At 43.6% G+C, this 18,004-nt stretch overlaps 4 protein-coding genes across 12 annotated transcripts in view; 2 read left to right on the forward strand and 2 right to left on the reverse strand.

The window, feature by feature from the left end:
- LOC135342213 (uncharacterized) overlaps nt 1–1,073 on the reverse strand; it is a 38,522-nt gene extending 37,449 nt beyond the window's left edge. For 2 of the 3 annotated variants that reach the window (XM_064538906.1, XM_064538907.1), the window contains exons 1-3: nt 931–1,073; nt 611–726; nt 136–296 (exon numbers count right to left, since the gene is read on the reverse strand). In XM_064538906.1, coding sequence (XP_064394976.1) covers nt 136–296; nt 611–726; nt 931–1,002 — 349 coding nt within the window. In that variant the 5' untranslated portion in view covers nt 1,003–1,073. The remainder of the gene's footprint in view (nt 1–135; nt 297–610; nt 727–930) is intronic. The other variant, XM_064538908.1, reaches the window with a different exon arrangement.
- The window catches only part of LOC135342173 (uncharacterized), a 23,644-nt gene extending 14,149 nt beyond the window's left edge, over nt 1–9,495 (forward strand). Inside the window, exons 2-7 of the mRNA XM_064538850.1 lie at nt 3,834–4,032; nt 5,640–7,787; nt 7,841–7,912; nt 8,428–8,567; nt 8,756–9,029; nt 9,111–9,495. Coding sequence (XP_064394920.1) covers nt 5,678–7,787; nt 7,841–7,912; nt 8,428–8,567; nt 8,756–9,029; nt 9,111–9,370 — 2,856 coding nt within the window. The 5' untranslated portion in view covers nt 3,834–4,032; nt 5,640–5,677 and the 3' untranslated portion in view covers nt 9,371–9,495. The remainder of the gene's footprint in view (nt 1–3,833; nt 4,033–5,639; nt 7,788–7,840; nt 7,913–8,427; nt 8,568–8,755; nt 9,030–9,110) is intronic.
- Nucleotides 1–15,372, forward strand: part of LOC135342178 (ER degradation-enhancing alpha-mannosidase-like protein 3) — a 22,843-nt gene extending 7,471 nt beyond the window's left edge. The window contains exons 1-16 of one of the 7 annotated variants that reach the window (XM_064538856.1): nt 9,564–9,662; nt 9,742–9,851; nt 9,988–10,033; nt 10,095–10,235; nt 10,579–10,848; nt 11,136–11,241; nt 11,419–11,639; nt 11,787–11,912; nt 12,269–12,436; nt 12,671–12,795; nt 12,999–13,170; nt 13,357–13,474; nt 13,621–13,747; nt 13,908–14,140; nt 14,358–14,443; nt 14,634–14,795. In XM_064538856.1, coding sequence (XP_064394926.1) covers nt 9,751–9,851; nt 9,988–10,033; nt 10,095–10,235; nt 10,579–10,848; nt 11,136–11,241; nt 11,419–11,639; nt 11,787–11,912; nt 12,269–12,436; nt 12,671–12,795; nt 12,999–13,170; nt 13,357–13,474; nt 13,621–13,747; nt 13,908–14,140; nt 14,358–14,443; nt 14,634–14,651 — 2,058 coding nt within the window. In that variant the 5' untranslated portion in view covers nt 9,564–9,662; nt 9,742–9,750 and the 3' untranslated portion in view covers nt 14,652–14,795. Of the gene's footprint in view, nt 1–9,563; nt 9,852–9,987; nt 10,034–10,094; nt 10,236–10,578; nt 10,849–11,135; nt 11,242–11,418; nt 11,640–11,786; nt 11,913–12,268; nt 12,437–12,670; nt 12,796–12,998; nt 13,171–13,356; nt 13,475–13,620; nt 13,748–13,907; nt 14,141–14,357; nt 14,444–14,633; nt 14,854–15,142 lie in introns of those variants that run through there. The other 6 variants (XM_064538857.1, XM_064538855.1, XM_064538858.1 and 3 more) reach the window with 6 other exon arrangements.
- A 106-nt stretch (nt 15,373–15,478) lies between these two features.
- Nucleotides 15,479–18,004, reverse strand: LOC135342226 (vesicle-trafficking protein SEC22b-like). Its single transcript, XM_064538925.1, has 6 exons — nt 17,845–18,004; nt 17,525–17,640; nt 17,050–17,210; nt 16,667–16,789; nt 16,336–16,468; nt 15,479–15,776 (listed from the first exon to the last, which is right to left on the reverse strand). Exons 1-4 carry the CDS (start codon nt 17,914–17,916, stop codon nt 16,728–16,730), a joined length of 411 nt encoding a protein of 136 aa, XP_064394995.1. The 5' UTR covers nt 17,917–18,004; the 3' UTR covers nt 15,479–15,776; nt 16,336–16,468; nt 16,667–16,727.

The raw sequence follows: 18,004 nt of genomic DNA on the forward strand, positions 1-18,004 counted from the left end.
TAGCAACACTGAATTGAAACAGTACACACACAAGAAACTGCAAGTGCTGGTGTTGCCCAGCTGTGCAAAAAGCAGGAAAAAAGCATAAGCTTATAATAAGTCTACAAAATATGGATGGCAGATATAAATACGTACCAAACTCAATGAAGTGGTACGGTCGACTGGCCTTGTGTACATCGTTGCCATGTTGCTCACTGAAGTCTTTGTGTAGATTCTCGAGGTAGTTAAAGGCCAGCTTGGCAGGATAGGTGGGGTCACACAGGGCGAGGTAGCATATCCCCTCCTCAAGGATGTAGCTGTGTGGGGGGTCCATGTTAGTGTGTGTGCTTCAAGCTCAAAGTCATCGCCCCTCATCCACCATTAAACTGGAGTATAATATCACCAACCAAGTTCCAACTATTCTTAGACTACATGTACACTGGTAGTTCCTTGTTAGACAATCACTATAGAGGGACCTATGTATAACACACACCACTTACAATGTGTATGGTACAGTTAAGCAAATGCTCACAAACAAAAGGCCATCCATTGCATCAGTTTATACCATGACAGAGCACCAATCATCATACACACCACGAAGCAATAATGACATTCACAGGAGAGTGCTTACTGGAACACCATACGACCCGGGTCACACTCGATTGAGCATCGAGGGGGGCTGACTGACGACAGCTTGCGGAATATCTGCTTGGCCTTGGGTTGGTATTCAGCATAATCCCGGCCAGACTGCAGAGGGAGAATGCAACAATTCAGTTAATTCAAGTTGTTAAAGATAGCACACACTACACACGTATTATTCTAGCAAGGTTCTCTTTATATGTCTACAGAATCATGACTTGACAACTATTCATGTCACTGAGCTGCATACAGTACAGTGTCCTGATGGGACCAATGCAGACTGTACTGTATTATCTACTGTAGCTCCTCTACCTCTTCATTGACAATGGATGAGGACAGAGGTAGTCCATCACTGGCTCTGGCAATTAGTGTCAGGTGGGCCATTGTTCCTGAGCTCTTCTTTCTTCAGTGCTTCTTCTTCTGATACGTACTTGCTTTATGTATGTTCTGTGCTCTATTTGGAACAATAAATGTGTCCTTTGAACCCTTTCTTTATTGAACAATGTGTGGGTGTTGCTACAAGCCCCACCCCCTCATGCCTCTAGCCACCCACAAAGAAATATAAGGGCGTTCCTTTTCTTGAAATGGCTGAATCTACAACCCTGAATGCTGCTAGTTCCCCACAGTTGATGGAGGATGGACTTCAAGATTGGGAAAGGGTATGATATTCACATGATAGATAGATACTCAATGATCAGTGCATTCTCCTAGTGCCTAGATGTACTTGTTGACCACCCATAAACACACTTGGCATCATTCATTCATCACAGTATAGTGCCTACACTCTACCCTGTCAGTGTGAGGTGTTTTAATCTCATGTTGTTGTTCTCTCCACATGTACCACTCTCTCTGGATGGACAACAGATGTTGATTGAGGTACGTTGTGTGCAATCACATTCTACCAAGCTGACATGCTTGTGCTCTGAGCACTTGTTGTTAGGAGGTAGACAGTGTAAAGGAGAGCACATACGGATAACTGAATGTGATACTATTCCTTAATTGAGACAAGTAGATCTACTCGTAGTATAGCCTCCTTCACCGGCCTTCATAGAAAAGAAGGCCTGCTATCGACTGCTTGCGCATGCGCCAAATTATTGGATATTTTTTCCCGTAAAATTTCCTATAATACTGGATTCATCAGAGAAAATATCCTAAAAGTCATACACAGAGCTATATAGCTAGCTAGCTAGAGACAGAGCTGTGTATGTTTGTTGTACAGCTATTTTCTTTTGATAGAATCAGTAGCAGTAATATAGTAGACTTTCACCAAAGATAGTGTTAAATGGGCGTGGCCTGTCCATATAGGCTCTTGTCAGCTTTCACTCCGTTCAGACGATCGTCATCCACACTGTTGCAGGCTGTGAGTCTTTTGTTAACATAGCAGGCTAAGGGTAGCTATCAGAGAATGCTATCAGATGGGCTAGAAACTCAATCGAACTTTCTATCTACTTCCTTCAATCCACTTTCGTTCGTTGTGATGTCACAGTTTTACTGAGCATATACGATGTTATCCAAAGCCCCCAGATACCGGGGGATATTAGCGCATGCGCAAGCAGTCGATACCAGGCCCACTTTCCTAAGTGAAGTGGGAAGTGCGGCCTGGGATCGAGGCTACTCGTAGTAGTACCTGAAAGTATGCATGGTTAATCAAGTGTTTCAGTCTGCATGTTTGGCTGTCCACAATTGTTTCCCCTCCCCTGTGTCATGCAATCACCAGTGTACTGTATCACTGCACTAATGTTCTCTTCCTTCCATTTCATGTATCTCCACCTCACCTTTGACTGACCCTCTGAAACAACAGCCTGTAAGTTGGTGTGTGTTGTCAGAGTATTTAGTGTCTGTTGGATATTCTGTGATGTTTCTACTTCCCCATTATTACTCTTGTGTGTGTGCAGTGCCATAGTGTTATATAGGGAAATATTTAGTATGATCACATTCAACCTCGTAATCATTCATTTACTATCTTCCCACGTGTTTGCCCTGTGGACTCTCCCTCTCTGGATCAACAGTGTGTAAGTTGTGTTTGCACGTGCACACTCATTTTAATGGTTACTAGGAACTCGTAAATTGTCTTTGTCTCTTTCCATATTGCCAACTTGGTATTAGCCAGGCCCACACAACTTATTAGGTTGTAGTTTTAATATTCGTAGAATATACACCTAAGTTCATTAGTTGGTACGTACATTATCGTGTTTGTCTCTTCCCATGCACACACTCATTCCTATGTTGGACCACACACTGATTTGGACTATTGTAGTACTTGCAATAATTGATGTATACATGTGTGAATGCATTCGTGTATTTGAACATGTTCATTTCTCTACATGTCCGTGTCCTACTGCTTGTTAATGTGACTACTGCTAATGATTACTGGAACAACAGTGGGTAAGTTACAGTATACAGACATGTATGAATGCACTCACTGCTCCTACCATCATCCCCCTCTCTCTGTTTCCATGTGTGTCTTACGCTGGTGTCTCATTGGACTAAACAGAAGGTGAGCGGGACACTGCACTGACTTGTGACTGTACTTGTGTCAGTAATGTTTGAGTTGCATGAGTACATGTGTATTGGCATTCATAGTGTACAGGTTTGTGATTATATTCTTTTCTCTCTCCCTACATTTCCATGGTTACTGAATATCTGGAACGATAGGAAGTGAGTCAAACAATGTTGGCAAACATACCGTACACCTCATATGCATTCAGTTTGTAATAGTCTCATATCCTTACCTGACTCTAGTAGCTATACTGGTTGCTCCTATAGACAACTCATAATGTGTGACCACAAACACATAGTCTAACCCACTCTTGTCTTGTTCACCTTGTCCAGTTGAAGGCTGAGGAGGAGAGTAAACTGAAGCGTCATGAGACGGTGAGTGTTGACAGTTGCACTTACTACTCTCGTGGTAAGAGTGGTACACGTAGTCTAGCAGAACGACATTGTGTGTACATGTACTGTCCATTGTATGATGAATAGTTGCTTTTTGTCTACCTTTGTGTATGTTTTATATGTCCACTTTTACTGTTTGACTGTGTGAGGTTATACCGTATAGCGGGTAAATATAATAATTTTATGATATACTCGCCAAATATATTTAGGTTGGTGGTTGCTGATTTTTATATTTTGATAATTTGTACATTTGTATCAGCTAGCTGCATGTTCTATTTGGTGGAATTTTTCTTCAGTCGTATATAAATTCTTTACTCCCCCAGAGAAGAGCTGCCCTCCAACAGAGACTGTCTGGTGACATCACTGACCAGGACCGGAGTCAACTGCAGGGAGAGCTGGAGGAGGTGGAGGGGGAGATCAAGAAGTGTGTCTCAGAGATACAAAAGTGTGAGAGTGATATAGATTACTATGAGAATCACATTGCTGAGAGACGAGGAAGAGCAGAGAGACAGAGAAAGGAAGGTGAGGGGAGCAAGGAACTTTATAGTACAGTGAGTGTTGATGCTCATAGTTGCAATCACTCGTACCTGTAGCAACTTACATGTAGTGTGTTATTAGTAGACTGTACCTACAGCTGTTGTGAGGTCCTCATACTTTATATAATCGTGTATTGCAAAATCGTTGGCTCCACCCACAACCTTTTCGTTCGCCTATCACATTTGTTGTGTTGCTAGGCAACTGCCCCTGATTGTGCACACTACAGTGTACTAGAGCATTGTTCCTGTTACTACTCTACACACTGTGGTGGTATGGATATGGTTTATTGGACTTTATTAATACCAACTTACAATGATTTGGGTTCGTGACGTTGTACTGTGTTACTTAATTATGACATCATCATGTTAATTCAAGCATAGCACATTCCTGTAGTGATCAGCCACATCATTATTACCCAGTACATGTATTCCCTGTCATTGGTGGGTCACCCACTTAGCAAGCTTTAAAGGTTTACGATATAAAAGTGGTTTATGTTCAGCTGCTTCATGTCCTTAATATCTTCATGTAGTCCAGTAGCCGATCCGTCTCCAATTGAACGCTATATAGGTCGACTCCTAGGCCTGGTATTGATTGTATCTGGGCATGGTTGGAATTCGCTCAAACGAGCGAATTCCTAAGCGATTAAATACTAAATGTGTTTTTATTAGCAAGCTAGCTAGCTAGCTACCTGTGACTCGACTATGGATACTTCAGTTCTGGATTTTGATGGACAAGGGGACCGCTGGTCCTACCAAGCTTGTAGTCCATCAAAAATGATAACAACTGGTAGCAAAGAGATATGCCATACCCTGTTGGGAACCACACAAACACATCCGTTCCCTCAGACAGGAGCTTGAGGGCCTATTCCTTCAAGAGAGTAAGGCTTCTTGCTTCGTACAGGGCATTTATAAGCTATTGCTCCATCGAAATCCTTAATCGCTTAGGAATTCGCTCGTTTGAGCGAATTCCAACCACGCCCAAATACAATCAATACCAGGCCTAGGCCTATATAGCGTTCAATTTGAGACGGATCGGCCTAGGAGTCTACCTAGCGTTCAATTAAATTGGAGACAGATCGGCCTGGGAACGAGGCTAGTAGTCCAGTTGCCTTTCCACTGACACTTCATTGGCTAGGCAACTGACTTTTTTAACATGTACGTAGTACAGTTTAGGCATACTAAACTGAGCATCGTTCCTTTTGCTACTCTACATGGTATATGGACACTGTTTATTGGACATTGTAGTAATATACTGTAGGACTGAACATATATAGCTGATGCCCATCGTGTTCTAATCGCGTTATCGGTATTATCCTTGCAAACATGCATTTTATGACATACAGGCAGAAGCCCGAGTGACGATCGAGTGCGATGATTATATATTATTATGTGTTTTATATCACGATGACCCTTTACCAATTTATGCCTTGAGGCTACGCAATGGTGTAATTAAATAACACAGAAGAGCTTTCTTGTTGCTTTGGCAATTCTATATATTCACATGTTTTCCCCACCCCAATGTGATTGTTCGTATATCCCTCTACTGTACATGTGGTTGTTGTTAGCATTACATACACCACATATACACATTAGAATCGAAGCTATCAGCAAAACGGTTGTTTGATGAGGCGATGAAGCACGGACACGTCTCGGTCAACATTGTCAACATGCTTGTGTTTGGACCTGCGGGAACAGGGAAGACCAACCTCAAGCACCTGCTAACTGACAAACCCCCTCCACTACAGCGAGACAGCACTCCTTGTATGGAAAAGCCAGTACGCATTCGACCCGTGTCCAACACGAAATTCAAGACAACTGGAAGAGGCTGGGAAGAGATATCTCAGCCAAAGATGCTCAATCTACTAGCTGAAATCATTGCCAAGTTACCAAAAGAAAGCACCGATCACCTAGTTCGAAAAATCACTGATCGCTCCATGGCATCACGGATTGCCAATGGCTTGAAGAAAATGATGATGGCATTACGGATTCCCAAGAGAATGACCACTACCAAGCCAACTTCTGGTTCCAAATTGAGCCCATCGACGAACGATTCCGATGAACTTTCTGGCTCTGCAAGAATGTTGGACAAAGCCATCAATGAAGTGATAGCGAGTGTAGTGAGTGGTGTGGCAGAAGAGCTGCCAGCCACACAGGGAACTGACCAACTGTCAAGCAGTGACCAGCAAGAAGGAGAACTGTTTGATTCCAACTGGGTGTATGTTACCGACTGCGGCGGCCAGCCGCAATTCCACGACGTCAGCCCTCTCTTCATCAAGCACATTTCGGTGGCGTTGATAGTCCTGCGTTTGATTGACGAACTCTCCAGTTTCCCTTCTGACGAGTACTACAAGGATGGGCAGCTTGTTGGTAGTCCTCACGCATCTCACATGACCCTCGGGGAGACACTTCAGAGTCTGATTCGATCCATTGAGTCCCATACCTCACAAGATAAGAAGCCGAAGATGATCTTTGTGGGCACATTCTTTGATCAGCTGAAGAGCTCGAATACACTTATCGAGAGGAATAAAGAGATTCTCGACATGCTGCCACCCGATATCAAGAAGCTATTGGTGTACGAAAATCTTGGATTGAACAATCTGATTTTTGGTCTCAACACAATCAGCCGAGAAGAAGATTCACTGGCCACTGCCAATAGGATTAGAATTGCTATTGAGCGCTCTATTCCGTTACAAGTCAAAATGCCCATCTGGTGGTCCTTCTTGGATTCACTTCTCCAGAGTTTGTCTGCCAGTCTCGAGCGAGGTGTACTAAGCATTGAAGAATGTCTCCAATTAGCCACTCGATTTGGTTATTTGCTCAAAGATCTTGAAGCTGCTCTGGTCTTCTTTGACAGCGTGTGTATAGCGCACTACTATCCCTCCATTCTCCCCAACACAGTGTTTGTGGATGCCCAGATTCCACTAGACAAGATCACCGAGCTCTCACAGCACGCCATCTTCCTGAGGAATGCACACTCTACTGTTAGCCCAGGAGGGACAGATGCCGAATGGAAGAGATTTCGAGACGAGGGCATAATCACTTTAAAGTTTCTACGATTCTTCAATAAGTATTACGTTGAAGGCATCTTTTCTCCAGAAGATATGCTGTTGATCATGAAAGATCTTCTTGTGATTGCTCCCATTCCTCTAGTGGAAGCCACTCCCCACCAAGCCGAGTTCTTCATGCCATCTCTACTCACATCGATCAAACCTGCTGAGCTAGACAAGATTCGTTCTTCCTTCACAACATCACCCCTCGCTGTCTACTTTCGTAGTGGGTGTATTCGCTCTGGAGTCTTTTGCTGTCTAGTTGTGGACGTGATCAAGAGGCTGGGCTGGAAAGTGTTGCTTCCTTCAGGGGAAGCAAGCATTTTAGCTAAAAATTGTATCCAGCTAGAAATCCCCAATCTCCCGTGCACCGTGGCTCTGATCGACTCCTTCTCGTATCTTGAAGTGTATATCGATGTGCTTTTTGCTCTTCGCAAACAAGTATGCCCTACAATTCGAAACGAAATTTTGATCAGCATTAAATCATCGTTGGAAATGTTGCATTACAACAACGACACACCCGAGACAGCCATCTTTTGCCCATGCAGCAAGAAAAGCACTGGAAGCAAATTGCACCTTGCCGATGTCAGTGAACGGAATGGCTGTAAGTTTTGGAAGTGTTCCCTTCAGACACGTGTGTGGGGAAAGCTCAGTGATGAAGATAGAATCTGGTTTGACGATAGCGAAGGTTCTGGTGAGTATAGTGATTTTTTAAATGTGAAATTTACCTTTTGTTTCTTCTATTAGGTGAATCATCCTCTGCTACGAGAGGTACTTGTACGAAGACTGAGAGAAATAGTGATCAGCAGCAATACTCCGGTAAGTTCATAGCAGTGTATATATTATATATAGGGATATCATTAAGTGAAACTATAATTATTGATTATCGTTGGTTTGATATGCATGTTGTTGTTTTAGAAATCCTTTTTGTTGTTTCAGTCCATCAATGTGGGACTCTCGCCAATGTTGTTAGTAGCACTGGATCTGGAATGAGTGATCAACAGCCTTGTTTGAGTGAGCATGTTAATTGACAAACATACTACATGAGTGTAACTGCTGTGTCTGCTTTTCCTCAGGTAATTCTGTAATGGAAGATGTGTGCTTGAAGACGGAAGTACATGTGCATGATCATGATCAGCGAAATACTTCTAGTAAGCTTTATTTTGTAGTTTTTTTGTTTTTAAACTGTTTCCTCCTCAGACAAATCATCTCCTGCAATGGAACATGTGCTCAATGATCAACATGCCAGTAAGAAAATGTCGTTTGGTCAATGTATTTTGAAAGTTTCCCGGGCCTGATGAAAATTTAATGTTTTATGTTTCTTTTCTTTTCAGGTGAATTGTCCTCTGTTACAGTAATGGAAGATGTGTGTAAGAAGACTGGAGTGAGGGACCAACAACTAGATCAAGAAATCCCTGAGAGTGACATCATTCTAATCGCGGATAAATTTCCACACCTGCTGAGCGTGCACAAGGTAGGCAGTACTCTAATTCATATACTGTACGTACTTACATAATTATCATTTTTACATTTGGTAAGGGGATTGAGCATATTGTTCACCCGAACCCCTCAATTGTATTCCCTTTTGAGTTTCCTCTAAAAGGTATTTACAAGGGGCAACCCTCACCAAATTAAACCCTGTTGATTATTGCTTTTGTACAGGCTTTGACAATTGACGATCTGCAACATGTTTACGAGAAACTACACACTGCACATGCAAGTGCCAGCCCTCACTGGTTCAATCTGGGATTGGCTCTGGGTCTCAGTCATCCTGTTCTCACCAATATCAATAGTGATAATCGTGAAAAGAATTTGTTGTGCTTTCGTGAAATGTTGGCTGAACTCCTGAGTACACAACATGTAACATGGAGTCTCCTGTCAGACGCTCTCAAAAAGCCCACAGTGGATCTCATTAATTTGGCTGATAGCATCACAGGTAACCATTTTTAGTGTTTGCGCACTTTTTTATTAGCCTTTAGACTATCATGTTTTAGTGATGCTGTTTTTCTTCATGCAGTCAATCAATCCACAACTCCTAACCTGCTCGATCGACTCAACCTCACCCCAGCCGACCTCGGTGATGTAACTGAAGTCACACGTCGTTATGGCAATCAAGCTGGAGTGGCTCATGCATTGGGAGCGTGGCGAAGAGTGAATCCTTCCAGAGCTACCTTCAGGGCCTTGGTGGAAATTGCTATAGAACTGAGAAGAGGAGACACTGCTACAGACATTTGTAGATTTATTGTAGACAATACAAGTGGAACTGACCGAAACTGATTTATATACCTAATGTTTTTATTGATACTATTTTGTCTGTAATGCTTTGCTTTTCTGAACACATTATTTGTAGTCTCTGTAAGAAGTTGAACTGCATGCAAAGTATGAAAATTTAGCAACGCCCACACATTGAAAAATGCCGTCACATCGCTAAGGTCAAAGTGCAGCATGTAGAATTAAAGGAAAAATCATGGTCTTGAAATATTGAAATCCAACCTTCAAGCTGCAAGACAAAGAGACTCTGTGCTTTGTTTATCTTTCCTCCTACTATGAACAGGTTATAGCTGACAGGGTGAGTTGCAATATAATACTTATCAAATGAGTGTACAGTGCAGCACATAGAGCTAGTCTAAAGTAGAACCATTGTACAGATAGTGACAATGGTATTGTACGTGTGGGGAGTGGTGATTGTGTGCTCCCTACTACTCACTCATCACAATGGCGCACTATCAATGGGCCCCACTGAAAAGAAACACTACAAGTAAGTGTGTGTGTGTACACATTACCCTAGTCCTAGTAGTAGTCTAGAGGTTCCCATACTGGCCTTATTGTGTACCTACCTCAGCCTTTATTGTGTCGGAGGAATTTTGGTTTTATTTTAATATTTTGGTTTCCAGGGACAAGGTTCTGGAGATGTTCAATCATGCCTACCGTTCATACATGGTGAGCCTATCACATGACGTGTCTTATCTAATCACGTGACTCTGATTTACGCTGCTGACAGGACTTTGCATATCCTGCTGATGAGTTGATGCCACTGACGTGTAAGGGGCGTGTCCGGGGGGTGGAGCAAGGACGAGGGGACATTGACTTTACCCTGGGCAGGCTCTCCCTCACCCTCATAGACACACTGGACACTCTGGCTGTGAGTCAAGTATATACATATAGTGTGTGGGTGGTCAGGGCAACCTCATCCCCTGAGGCCCTATTGGAGGAGAAGCTATGTAACTTATTTAGGAGCCATTACCATGAATTAAGTAGCTACTGTATTTGTCTGGAGATGGTTTCCTGTATTGAATAGTTAATATAGATGCTTCCACCAGAGGCTCCTCTCTTACCTTGACTTCCTTCCCCTATATCTGAATCAGTACAATACACTATATGAGAGGAAGCTGTACTCTAACTGTACTGTACATGATAGTTTGTTACTATTAAAGGGGCAGGAGGAATCTCCCCCTCCACCAATATACATGTGTTTGTCCCCTCAGGTAATTGGTTCGGTTGATGAGTTTTCCTCGGCTGTACAAAAAGTCATGACAGACATTAGCTTCGACAGTGACTTGGTGGTATCAGTGTTTGAGACCAACATACGTGTGCTAGGTGGTTTACTGGGAGGTCACTTTGCTGCCCTGGCTCTCAAAGAGAAGGGCTACCATCAGTTGGCTTGGTATGATGGGGGGCTGCTCAGAATGGCAGTGGAAGTGGGGAACAGACTACTGCCTGCTTTCAACACCACCACAGGTCTCCCCTATCCAAAGGTGACTGCTCTGTACTCTGAAAAATAGCCAATAGAGAATACAGTACAAAAGTTTACCAAATTTGAAACTGGTCTTAGTCCTAAGTGTACAGTATGTCATGTGGATAATACAACCTGTACATATGTAGAAAGTGCTTTATTATAGGCAAATCTCTGTTGCAAGTGCACTGCAATCCACTGTACTGTGCAAAATTGCCAACAGAAAATACAGTCCATTCTGTACTAAAATAGAAACTGGTAGATAATACAACCGTTACATGTGCTGTATTATATTGTGCCTCTCCTCAGATCAACCTTCGCCACGGTATGGGCTACCCTAACATGGAGAAGACAACGTGCACGGCATGTGCTGGGTCCATGATCCTTGAGTTTGCTGCCCTCAGTAGACTAACAGGTGCAGTGATTGTGTGTGTGTGTGCGTGTGCGTGCGTGCGTGCGTTGTATGTGTGTGTACATTACCAAATGCATTTTGTAGCTCTAAGAGTTGTCTAGGCTTAGATTGTTAGTTACATTTGAGCCTAAGAAATGATAAATACATTGTGTAATAGTCAAGCTCTTTCTCTCCCATCAGGTGATCCTCAGTTTGAGGTGAAAGCCCACCAAGCAATGGAGGCAATCTGGCGTAGTAGACACCGAGGGCACAATCTGGTTGGCTCAGTCATCAACGTACACAGTGCTGAGTGGACGAGAGTGGATAGCAGTGTGGGGGCGGGGATTGACTCATACTACGAGTACTGTCTCAAGTCTTACATCCTGTTTGGGGACAGGAAGTATCTGCAGAGGTTTGGGAAGGTGAGCGAGGGGTTATTGAAACACTTGGTGCTTACTGTTAGAGTTAAAATTGTGAGGTAAAAGAGTTAACGGAAACTGTGTATACAGTACAATATGTACATGCAAGGTCAGCAACTTCATTTTCTTTCTTTACCCCCTCCCCTACAGCATTATGATGCCATCAAGAGGTACATCACGAATGGGCCCATGCTAGTGGAGGTGAGCATGAATTCACCTCATCGAATGACTAGATCTTTCATGGACTCACTTCTGGCGTTCTGGCCTGGTCTGCAGGTACACACACACACACACACACACACACACGCGCGCGCGCGCGCACACACACACACATGCACTGACTAAGAGAAACCACTAGCTCCCTTTAGGGGCCGTAACTTGTGTCCATATTAGAATTTATTTGTAGCTCTTTGATAAAGGTAGTACAAGATGGTAGGCTAAGATCAACAATTTTTTTTCGTGCCGTACTTTTCTGTTTTGCCTATAATAAACCTCTCTAGAACGGTTTGACATAGAAAAATACTTCTTAGGCCGTCCGGAGGGTCTATTGGAGTCACTGTGTAGTCTGCGGTATACATTTTTTTTAATATACTGTACTATACCTAACCGGGTTATGTTGTATCTATCTCCAGGTTCTGTGGGGTGACGTAGACACAGCTATCCACATTCACGACATGCTTTATCATGTGATGGAGAGACACAACTTCCTACCCGAGGCATTCACTCATGACTTCAGGGTCCACTGGGGAAACCACCCCCTCAGGCCTGAGTTCATTGAGAGCACTTACTTCCTCTACAAGGTACAGTGTGGTGTGAGGTGTGTGCGTGTGTGTGGGGTGGGGTGGGTGGGTGGGTTACTCTGTACATGTATGTATCACTTTATGTTATTTCGAAGAAAGCATCTCAGTAATTGGAATATTTCTGTAAGTACTGTAATCAACTCCTAGCGTGTGATGCTACTGCTCTACTCTACTATCTCTATTATTTTGATGGCTAAGTAGTTAATGAACGATTATGTTGTGTTGCTACTGCAGGCGACTGGAGATCCATACTACCTGGACGTGGGTCGATCAGTGGTGAACAACTTGAACAAGTACGCCAGAGTGAGGTGTGGCTTCGCTGCCATCAAGGACCTCAGGACCAACGCTCACGAGGACAGGTAAGTCAGGGGAACCATTATATACTAATAGTTAGAATTTAGTTCCCATGTAGATCTCGCAAAAACGTATAATAATCGGTACTTGTATGGCATCACAATCTTTGCCAGAATGCAAAGGTTAGATCGCAAAGTCTTCATTCACAAAGGGTTTAGTATTCTAGTAGTACGATATCATTTCATTGACAATCTTCGATACTGTATAGAATGGACTCCTTCGTACTGGCTGAGACGTTCAAGTATCTGTTCCTGTTGTTTGCTGACGAGGGGGACAGTCCCCTGAACATGGATAACTTTGTGTTCACGACTGAGGCCCACCTCTTCCCCCTCTCCCTCGCCAGCGCTGACACCACCCTCAATAAAGTCGTCCAAGAGGCAGTGAGTGGGTACAATACATACACAGTGTAGCGGCTATGCTGCTTCAGTATGCATTTTTTAGGTGCAGCTGCACATTGTAGGGGGGGGGGGGTAAGGCAGCTCTTTTATAGAGAGTACCTTTTTTTGAATGAGATTATGGTAGCCTGGCTGTGTGAGTGTGTCATGTGTTGTTCTCTCTGTGTGTAGTTACTGGTGAAGAACACAGACCTGGTGAATATGAGCACTGTCACTGTCACCACTAGCGGACCAGACTCTTCCGGGAAGGCAGCAAAGAACAAGCCAGTTGCTGACAGCTTCACTAAAGGTTCACTGAAACACACACTAGACACCATGTACAGTAGTAGCCAATAATCCCGTCTTGTTAGCACAGTTTTCTAGTTCTGTTTATATACACACACCCACACACACACACACACACACACACACACACACCCACACACACACACACAGAGTCTGTGGTGATCAGTGCGTACCTGACGTGCCCTAATGACCGACGACCGTTTGTCCTGTTGGACCGCTTTGAGAAGATGGTCTTCAAACTTTGCACCAGCTCAAGGTTCAACAAACGACCAACCAGGTAACAGCAGCAGCTTGGTTCATTGTAGTCAATACACAATAATTATGAAGCCTTTACAAATTTGCTCTCAAATTCTAATAAAGTGTGCTATTGATACCTCCCACACACACACACACACACACACACACACACGCCCACACACACACACACACACATACAGTGCCAAGCGTAAGCGTCTCACTCCTCCTCGTCTCTCGATCAATTCTCTGGACTTCAAGAACCCAGATCACCTGAAGATCCTCACTGAGCTGGGCATTGTGGTTCAAGTGGTGGAGGGAGACAAAGTGCAGGTCTCCCACAATATGGCCAAGGCCAATAGCCCTGAGGACGCAGAGGAGGGATGGTACCTCATGCAGGATATTGTCAAGCTCATGAATCAGCAACACGTCACAGGTAAAATGCTTTTAGTGTTGTTGGTAATAGTACATGTACAGCTTTCAACCACATGTAATGTACTTCAATGTGCAGCGTCTTTAATGTATGGAGGTACATATAGGAATTGATATATACATACAGTAGACAAAACCCTCCATCCTATAGTTTTATTTGCCAAATTTGAATAATCTGTTTCCCATAGCAATGACTGCAACTGTATTACGCCTCCTATTAGATGGTAGTCAGAGACAGACACCGAAGCTGGCTCGTATACTGACCCCTGCTGACCTCCAGGAGAGGGGCATACGACACGAGTTCACTGTAGGTCCGGCCATAATTATACACCCCCTCACACCCATCCACACACACACACACACCACACACCCCCTCACACCCACACCCACACCACACACCATGAATTACCATGAATTAAGTAGCTACTGTATTTGTCTGGAGATGGTTTCCAAACTTGTACACCTCCATCACTAACCCCCCCCCCACACACACACAGGCGTCTCCTGTTCACTGACGAGAGTGTCCTCCCTCACGAGGTGGGTAAAGGAGAGGCTGCTGTCAAATGATATAAGAGGACAAAGCAAGGGCAAACTCCACCCACTCAATCAGAGGTGGATTATAACGAGCAGGGGCCCACTCATGATGTGTGTAGTTCATGGTTCATCGAGCCAGTACAGTGGATGGAAAGCTCTCTACTGGGCAAAGTGGAGGGGAAGGTGAGGCTGCTACTTGTGCATTAGCTAAAAATAGATACGTATCTTGAAAGCTCGTAATTTGTGTTCTGATTGTCCAATTTCAAACTAATTGATGCATTCAAGAGCTCTCAGAATTACCTTTCCAATGGTGTGCTTAGATACATGTACTAGTTTTGTGATTAGTCAAAATCCAATTTTACGAAGGCTATAGCGTTATTTTCTAGAATTAGCTCATAGAATTTACTATACATTTGCACACACACACACACACACACACACACACACACACACACACACACACATGCGGCAGATTCTGTGTCTTTAGTGCTCGGCTCGTCTGGGGTCATTCAACTGGTCAGATGATCAGTGCTCGTGTGGGCAGTGGGTCACGCCCTCCTTCCAGATACACAAGGCACGAATAGACGAAACCAGAACACTCACTAGGAGAAAAGTGGACAAAACTGTATAGCTGGCAAATTACTGAATTATTGTCCAAATTCAAATTAATTTTTTCGATCATTTGAAGGTTTATTCAATAAATGATGTCATACTAATTCAATGTACCATGTACTGCATGTACAAATAATAGCATAAGAAGCGTCAATTATTATTCACTGCAAATTCAAAATTTTAATTTTTTCGATCATTAATTTGATAGATTATTGATTGGAGAATATGAATGATACCATACAGTACTGCATGTACATAGCATAAATTATATTAGCAACTAATAAACAAATGGTCATAACAATTTGTCTGTTGTTTGGATAGTCCTCAAACTTGTGTCTATAGCAAATGTGAGTCTGCTTGGCAGTGACAGCCGCCGTACTGTGGCTTGTTCTTGACTGCTCTGAGTTGTGCAAGGATGACGTGACATCGGTACTGATGTGTGTAGGCCCAGAGGAACAACAGAGTGGCTACAATCAGGCCAGCAAGGGGTGAGTCTGCAATGAAACATTTATCAAGGCTGACATTCAAATAGAGACTCCTAAACAAGAATTAACAAGTCAACAATTACACAGTAGTACCAAGGGCGTATAAAAGAAGAGAGGGCATGCAACTCCTATAATGAGCAGAGTTCAAACGTGGGCAGATGAATGTGCCATGACAGTGCATGAAATGCTAAAAATAGAAATTTCTATTTTTAGCACTTCATGCAAATGCACACATTCCTCCGCCCACGTTTGAACTCTGCTAGCTACGTGTACTGATAGTGGAGTTGCATGCCCTCTCTTCTTTTATACGCCCTTGGTAGTACACTTACAATTAATACTTAATCAAGGTATGTACAATTACTAGACTGAATACCGTACAGAGGTGGGGAATTTTCGTGGGGCAAAATATTTGTGGTGTTCGTGGTTGGACCTCTAACCACGAATGAAGCGACTTTGCCTACCGTTACCTGCTCCAACCACGAAAATATTACCCACGAAATGTCTCAATATTGCTGAACAACGAATCTTTTGTCCCCTGAAAAATACCCGCTATACGGTATGACTATACCTGAATTCTCAAATGCAGCAGTGCTGTTGGTCCCAATAGCGGTAGTCGTGTGTGCAGTAGACAGTGGCTGGTATAGTAGAGGAATACAGAGTAGTTCCACACCACCCCCCACACGTAGAAGTGGGTGAACCACCTGCAGAGGGGAATAAAGACCTCCTTAGACTGGGACAATGCAATTACAACAACTACAAGTCAGGACAGTCTCAGCTAGGGAGCTCACTATTGTAAATCACAATCCAGTACTTAGCTAGGTGTTACAAGCTAGACTTGTAGGGGGTTCTCGTTACAAGAGGGTTAGACTGATACACTGTATATATTGACCCTGACTGACCTCCTTGAGTCCAGAACCAATCCACAGTAGCCAGGAGATGCTCACATGCTGCATCAGCTGATCAGCCATTAGCCTCTGGCACACGAGAGTGGTCGACCAGCTTCCCCGCTTTGTCACTGAGATCTGCAAGTGTGTGTGTGTGTGTGTGTGTGTGGGGGTGGGGGGGGGGGGTGAGTGGGTGTGTGGGGGGTGAGTGGGTGTGAGAGGAAGGACATTCTGTACTATATATAACAGTGGTAGCAACACTGAATTGAAACAGTACACACACAAGAAACTGCAAGTGCTGGTGTTGCCCAGCTGTGCATGTCCAATGCTGACACAGGAAAAAAGCATGACCTTATAATTAAGTCTACAAAATATGGATGGCAGATATAAATACGTACCAAACTCAATGAAGTGGTACGGTCGACTGGCTTTGTGTACATCGTTGCCATGTTGCTCACTGAAGTCTTTGTGTAGATTCTCGAGGTAGTTAAAGGCCAGCTTGGCAGGATAGGTGAGGTCACACAGGGCGAGGTAGCATATCCCCTCCTCAAGGATGTAGCTGTGTGGGGGGTCCATGTTAGTGTGTGTGCTTCAAGCTCAAAGTCATCGCCCCTCATCCACCATTAAACTGGAGTATAATATCACCAACCAAGTTCCAACTATTCTTAGACTACATGTACACTGGTAGTTCCTTGTTAGACAATCACTATAGAGGGACCTATGTATAACACACACCACTTACAATGTGTATGGTACAGTTAAGCAAATGCTCACAAACAAAAGGCCATCCATTGCATCAGTTTATACCATGACAGAGCACCAATCATCATACACACCACGAGGCAATAATGACATTCACAGGAGAGTGCTTACTGGAACACCATACGACCCGGGTCACACTCGATTGAGCATCGAGGGGGGCTGACTGACGACAGCTTGCGGAATATCTGCTTGGCCTTGGGTTGGTATTCAGCATAATCCCGGCCAGACTGCAGAGGGAGAATGCAACAATTCAGTTAATTCAAGCTGTTAAAGATAGCACACACTACACATGTATTATTCTAGCAAGGTTCTCTTTATATGTCTACAGAATCATGACTTGACAACTATTCATGTCACTGAGCTGCATACAGTACAGTGTCCTGATGGGACCAATGCAGACTGTACTGTATTATCTACTGTAGCTCCTCTACCTCTTCATTGACAATGGATGCTGACAGAGGTAGTCCATCACTGGCTCTGGCAATTAGTGTCAGGTGGGCCATTGTTCCTGAGCTCTTCTTTCTTCAGTGCTTCTTCTTCTGATACGTACGTACTTGCTTTAGTATGTTCTGTGCTCTATTTGGAACAATA

This window comes from Halichondria panicea, chromosome 10, assembly GCF_963675165.1.
Source record: "Halichondria panicea chromosome 10, odHalPani1.1, whole genome shotgun sequence".
Taxonomy (NCBI): Eukaryota; Metazoa; Porifera; class Demospongiae; order Suberitida; family Halichondriidae; genus Halichondria; species Halichondria panicea.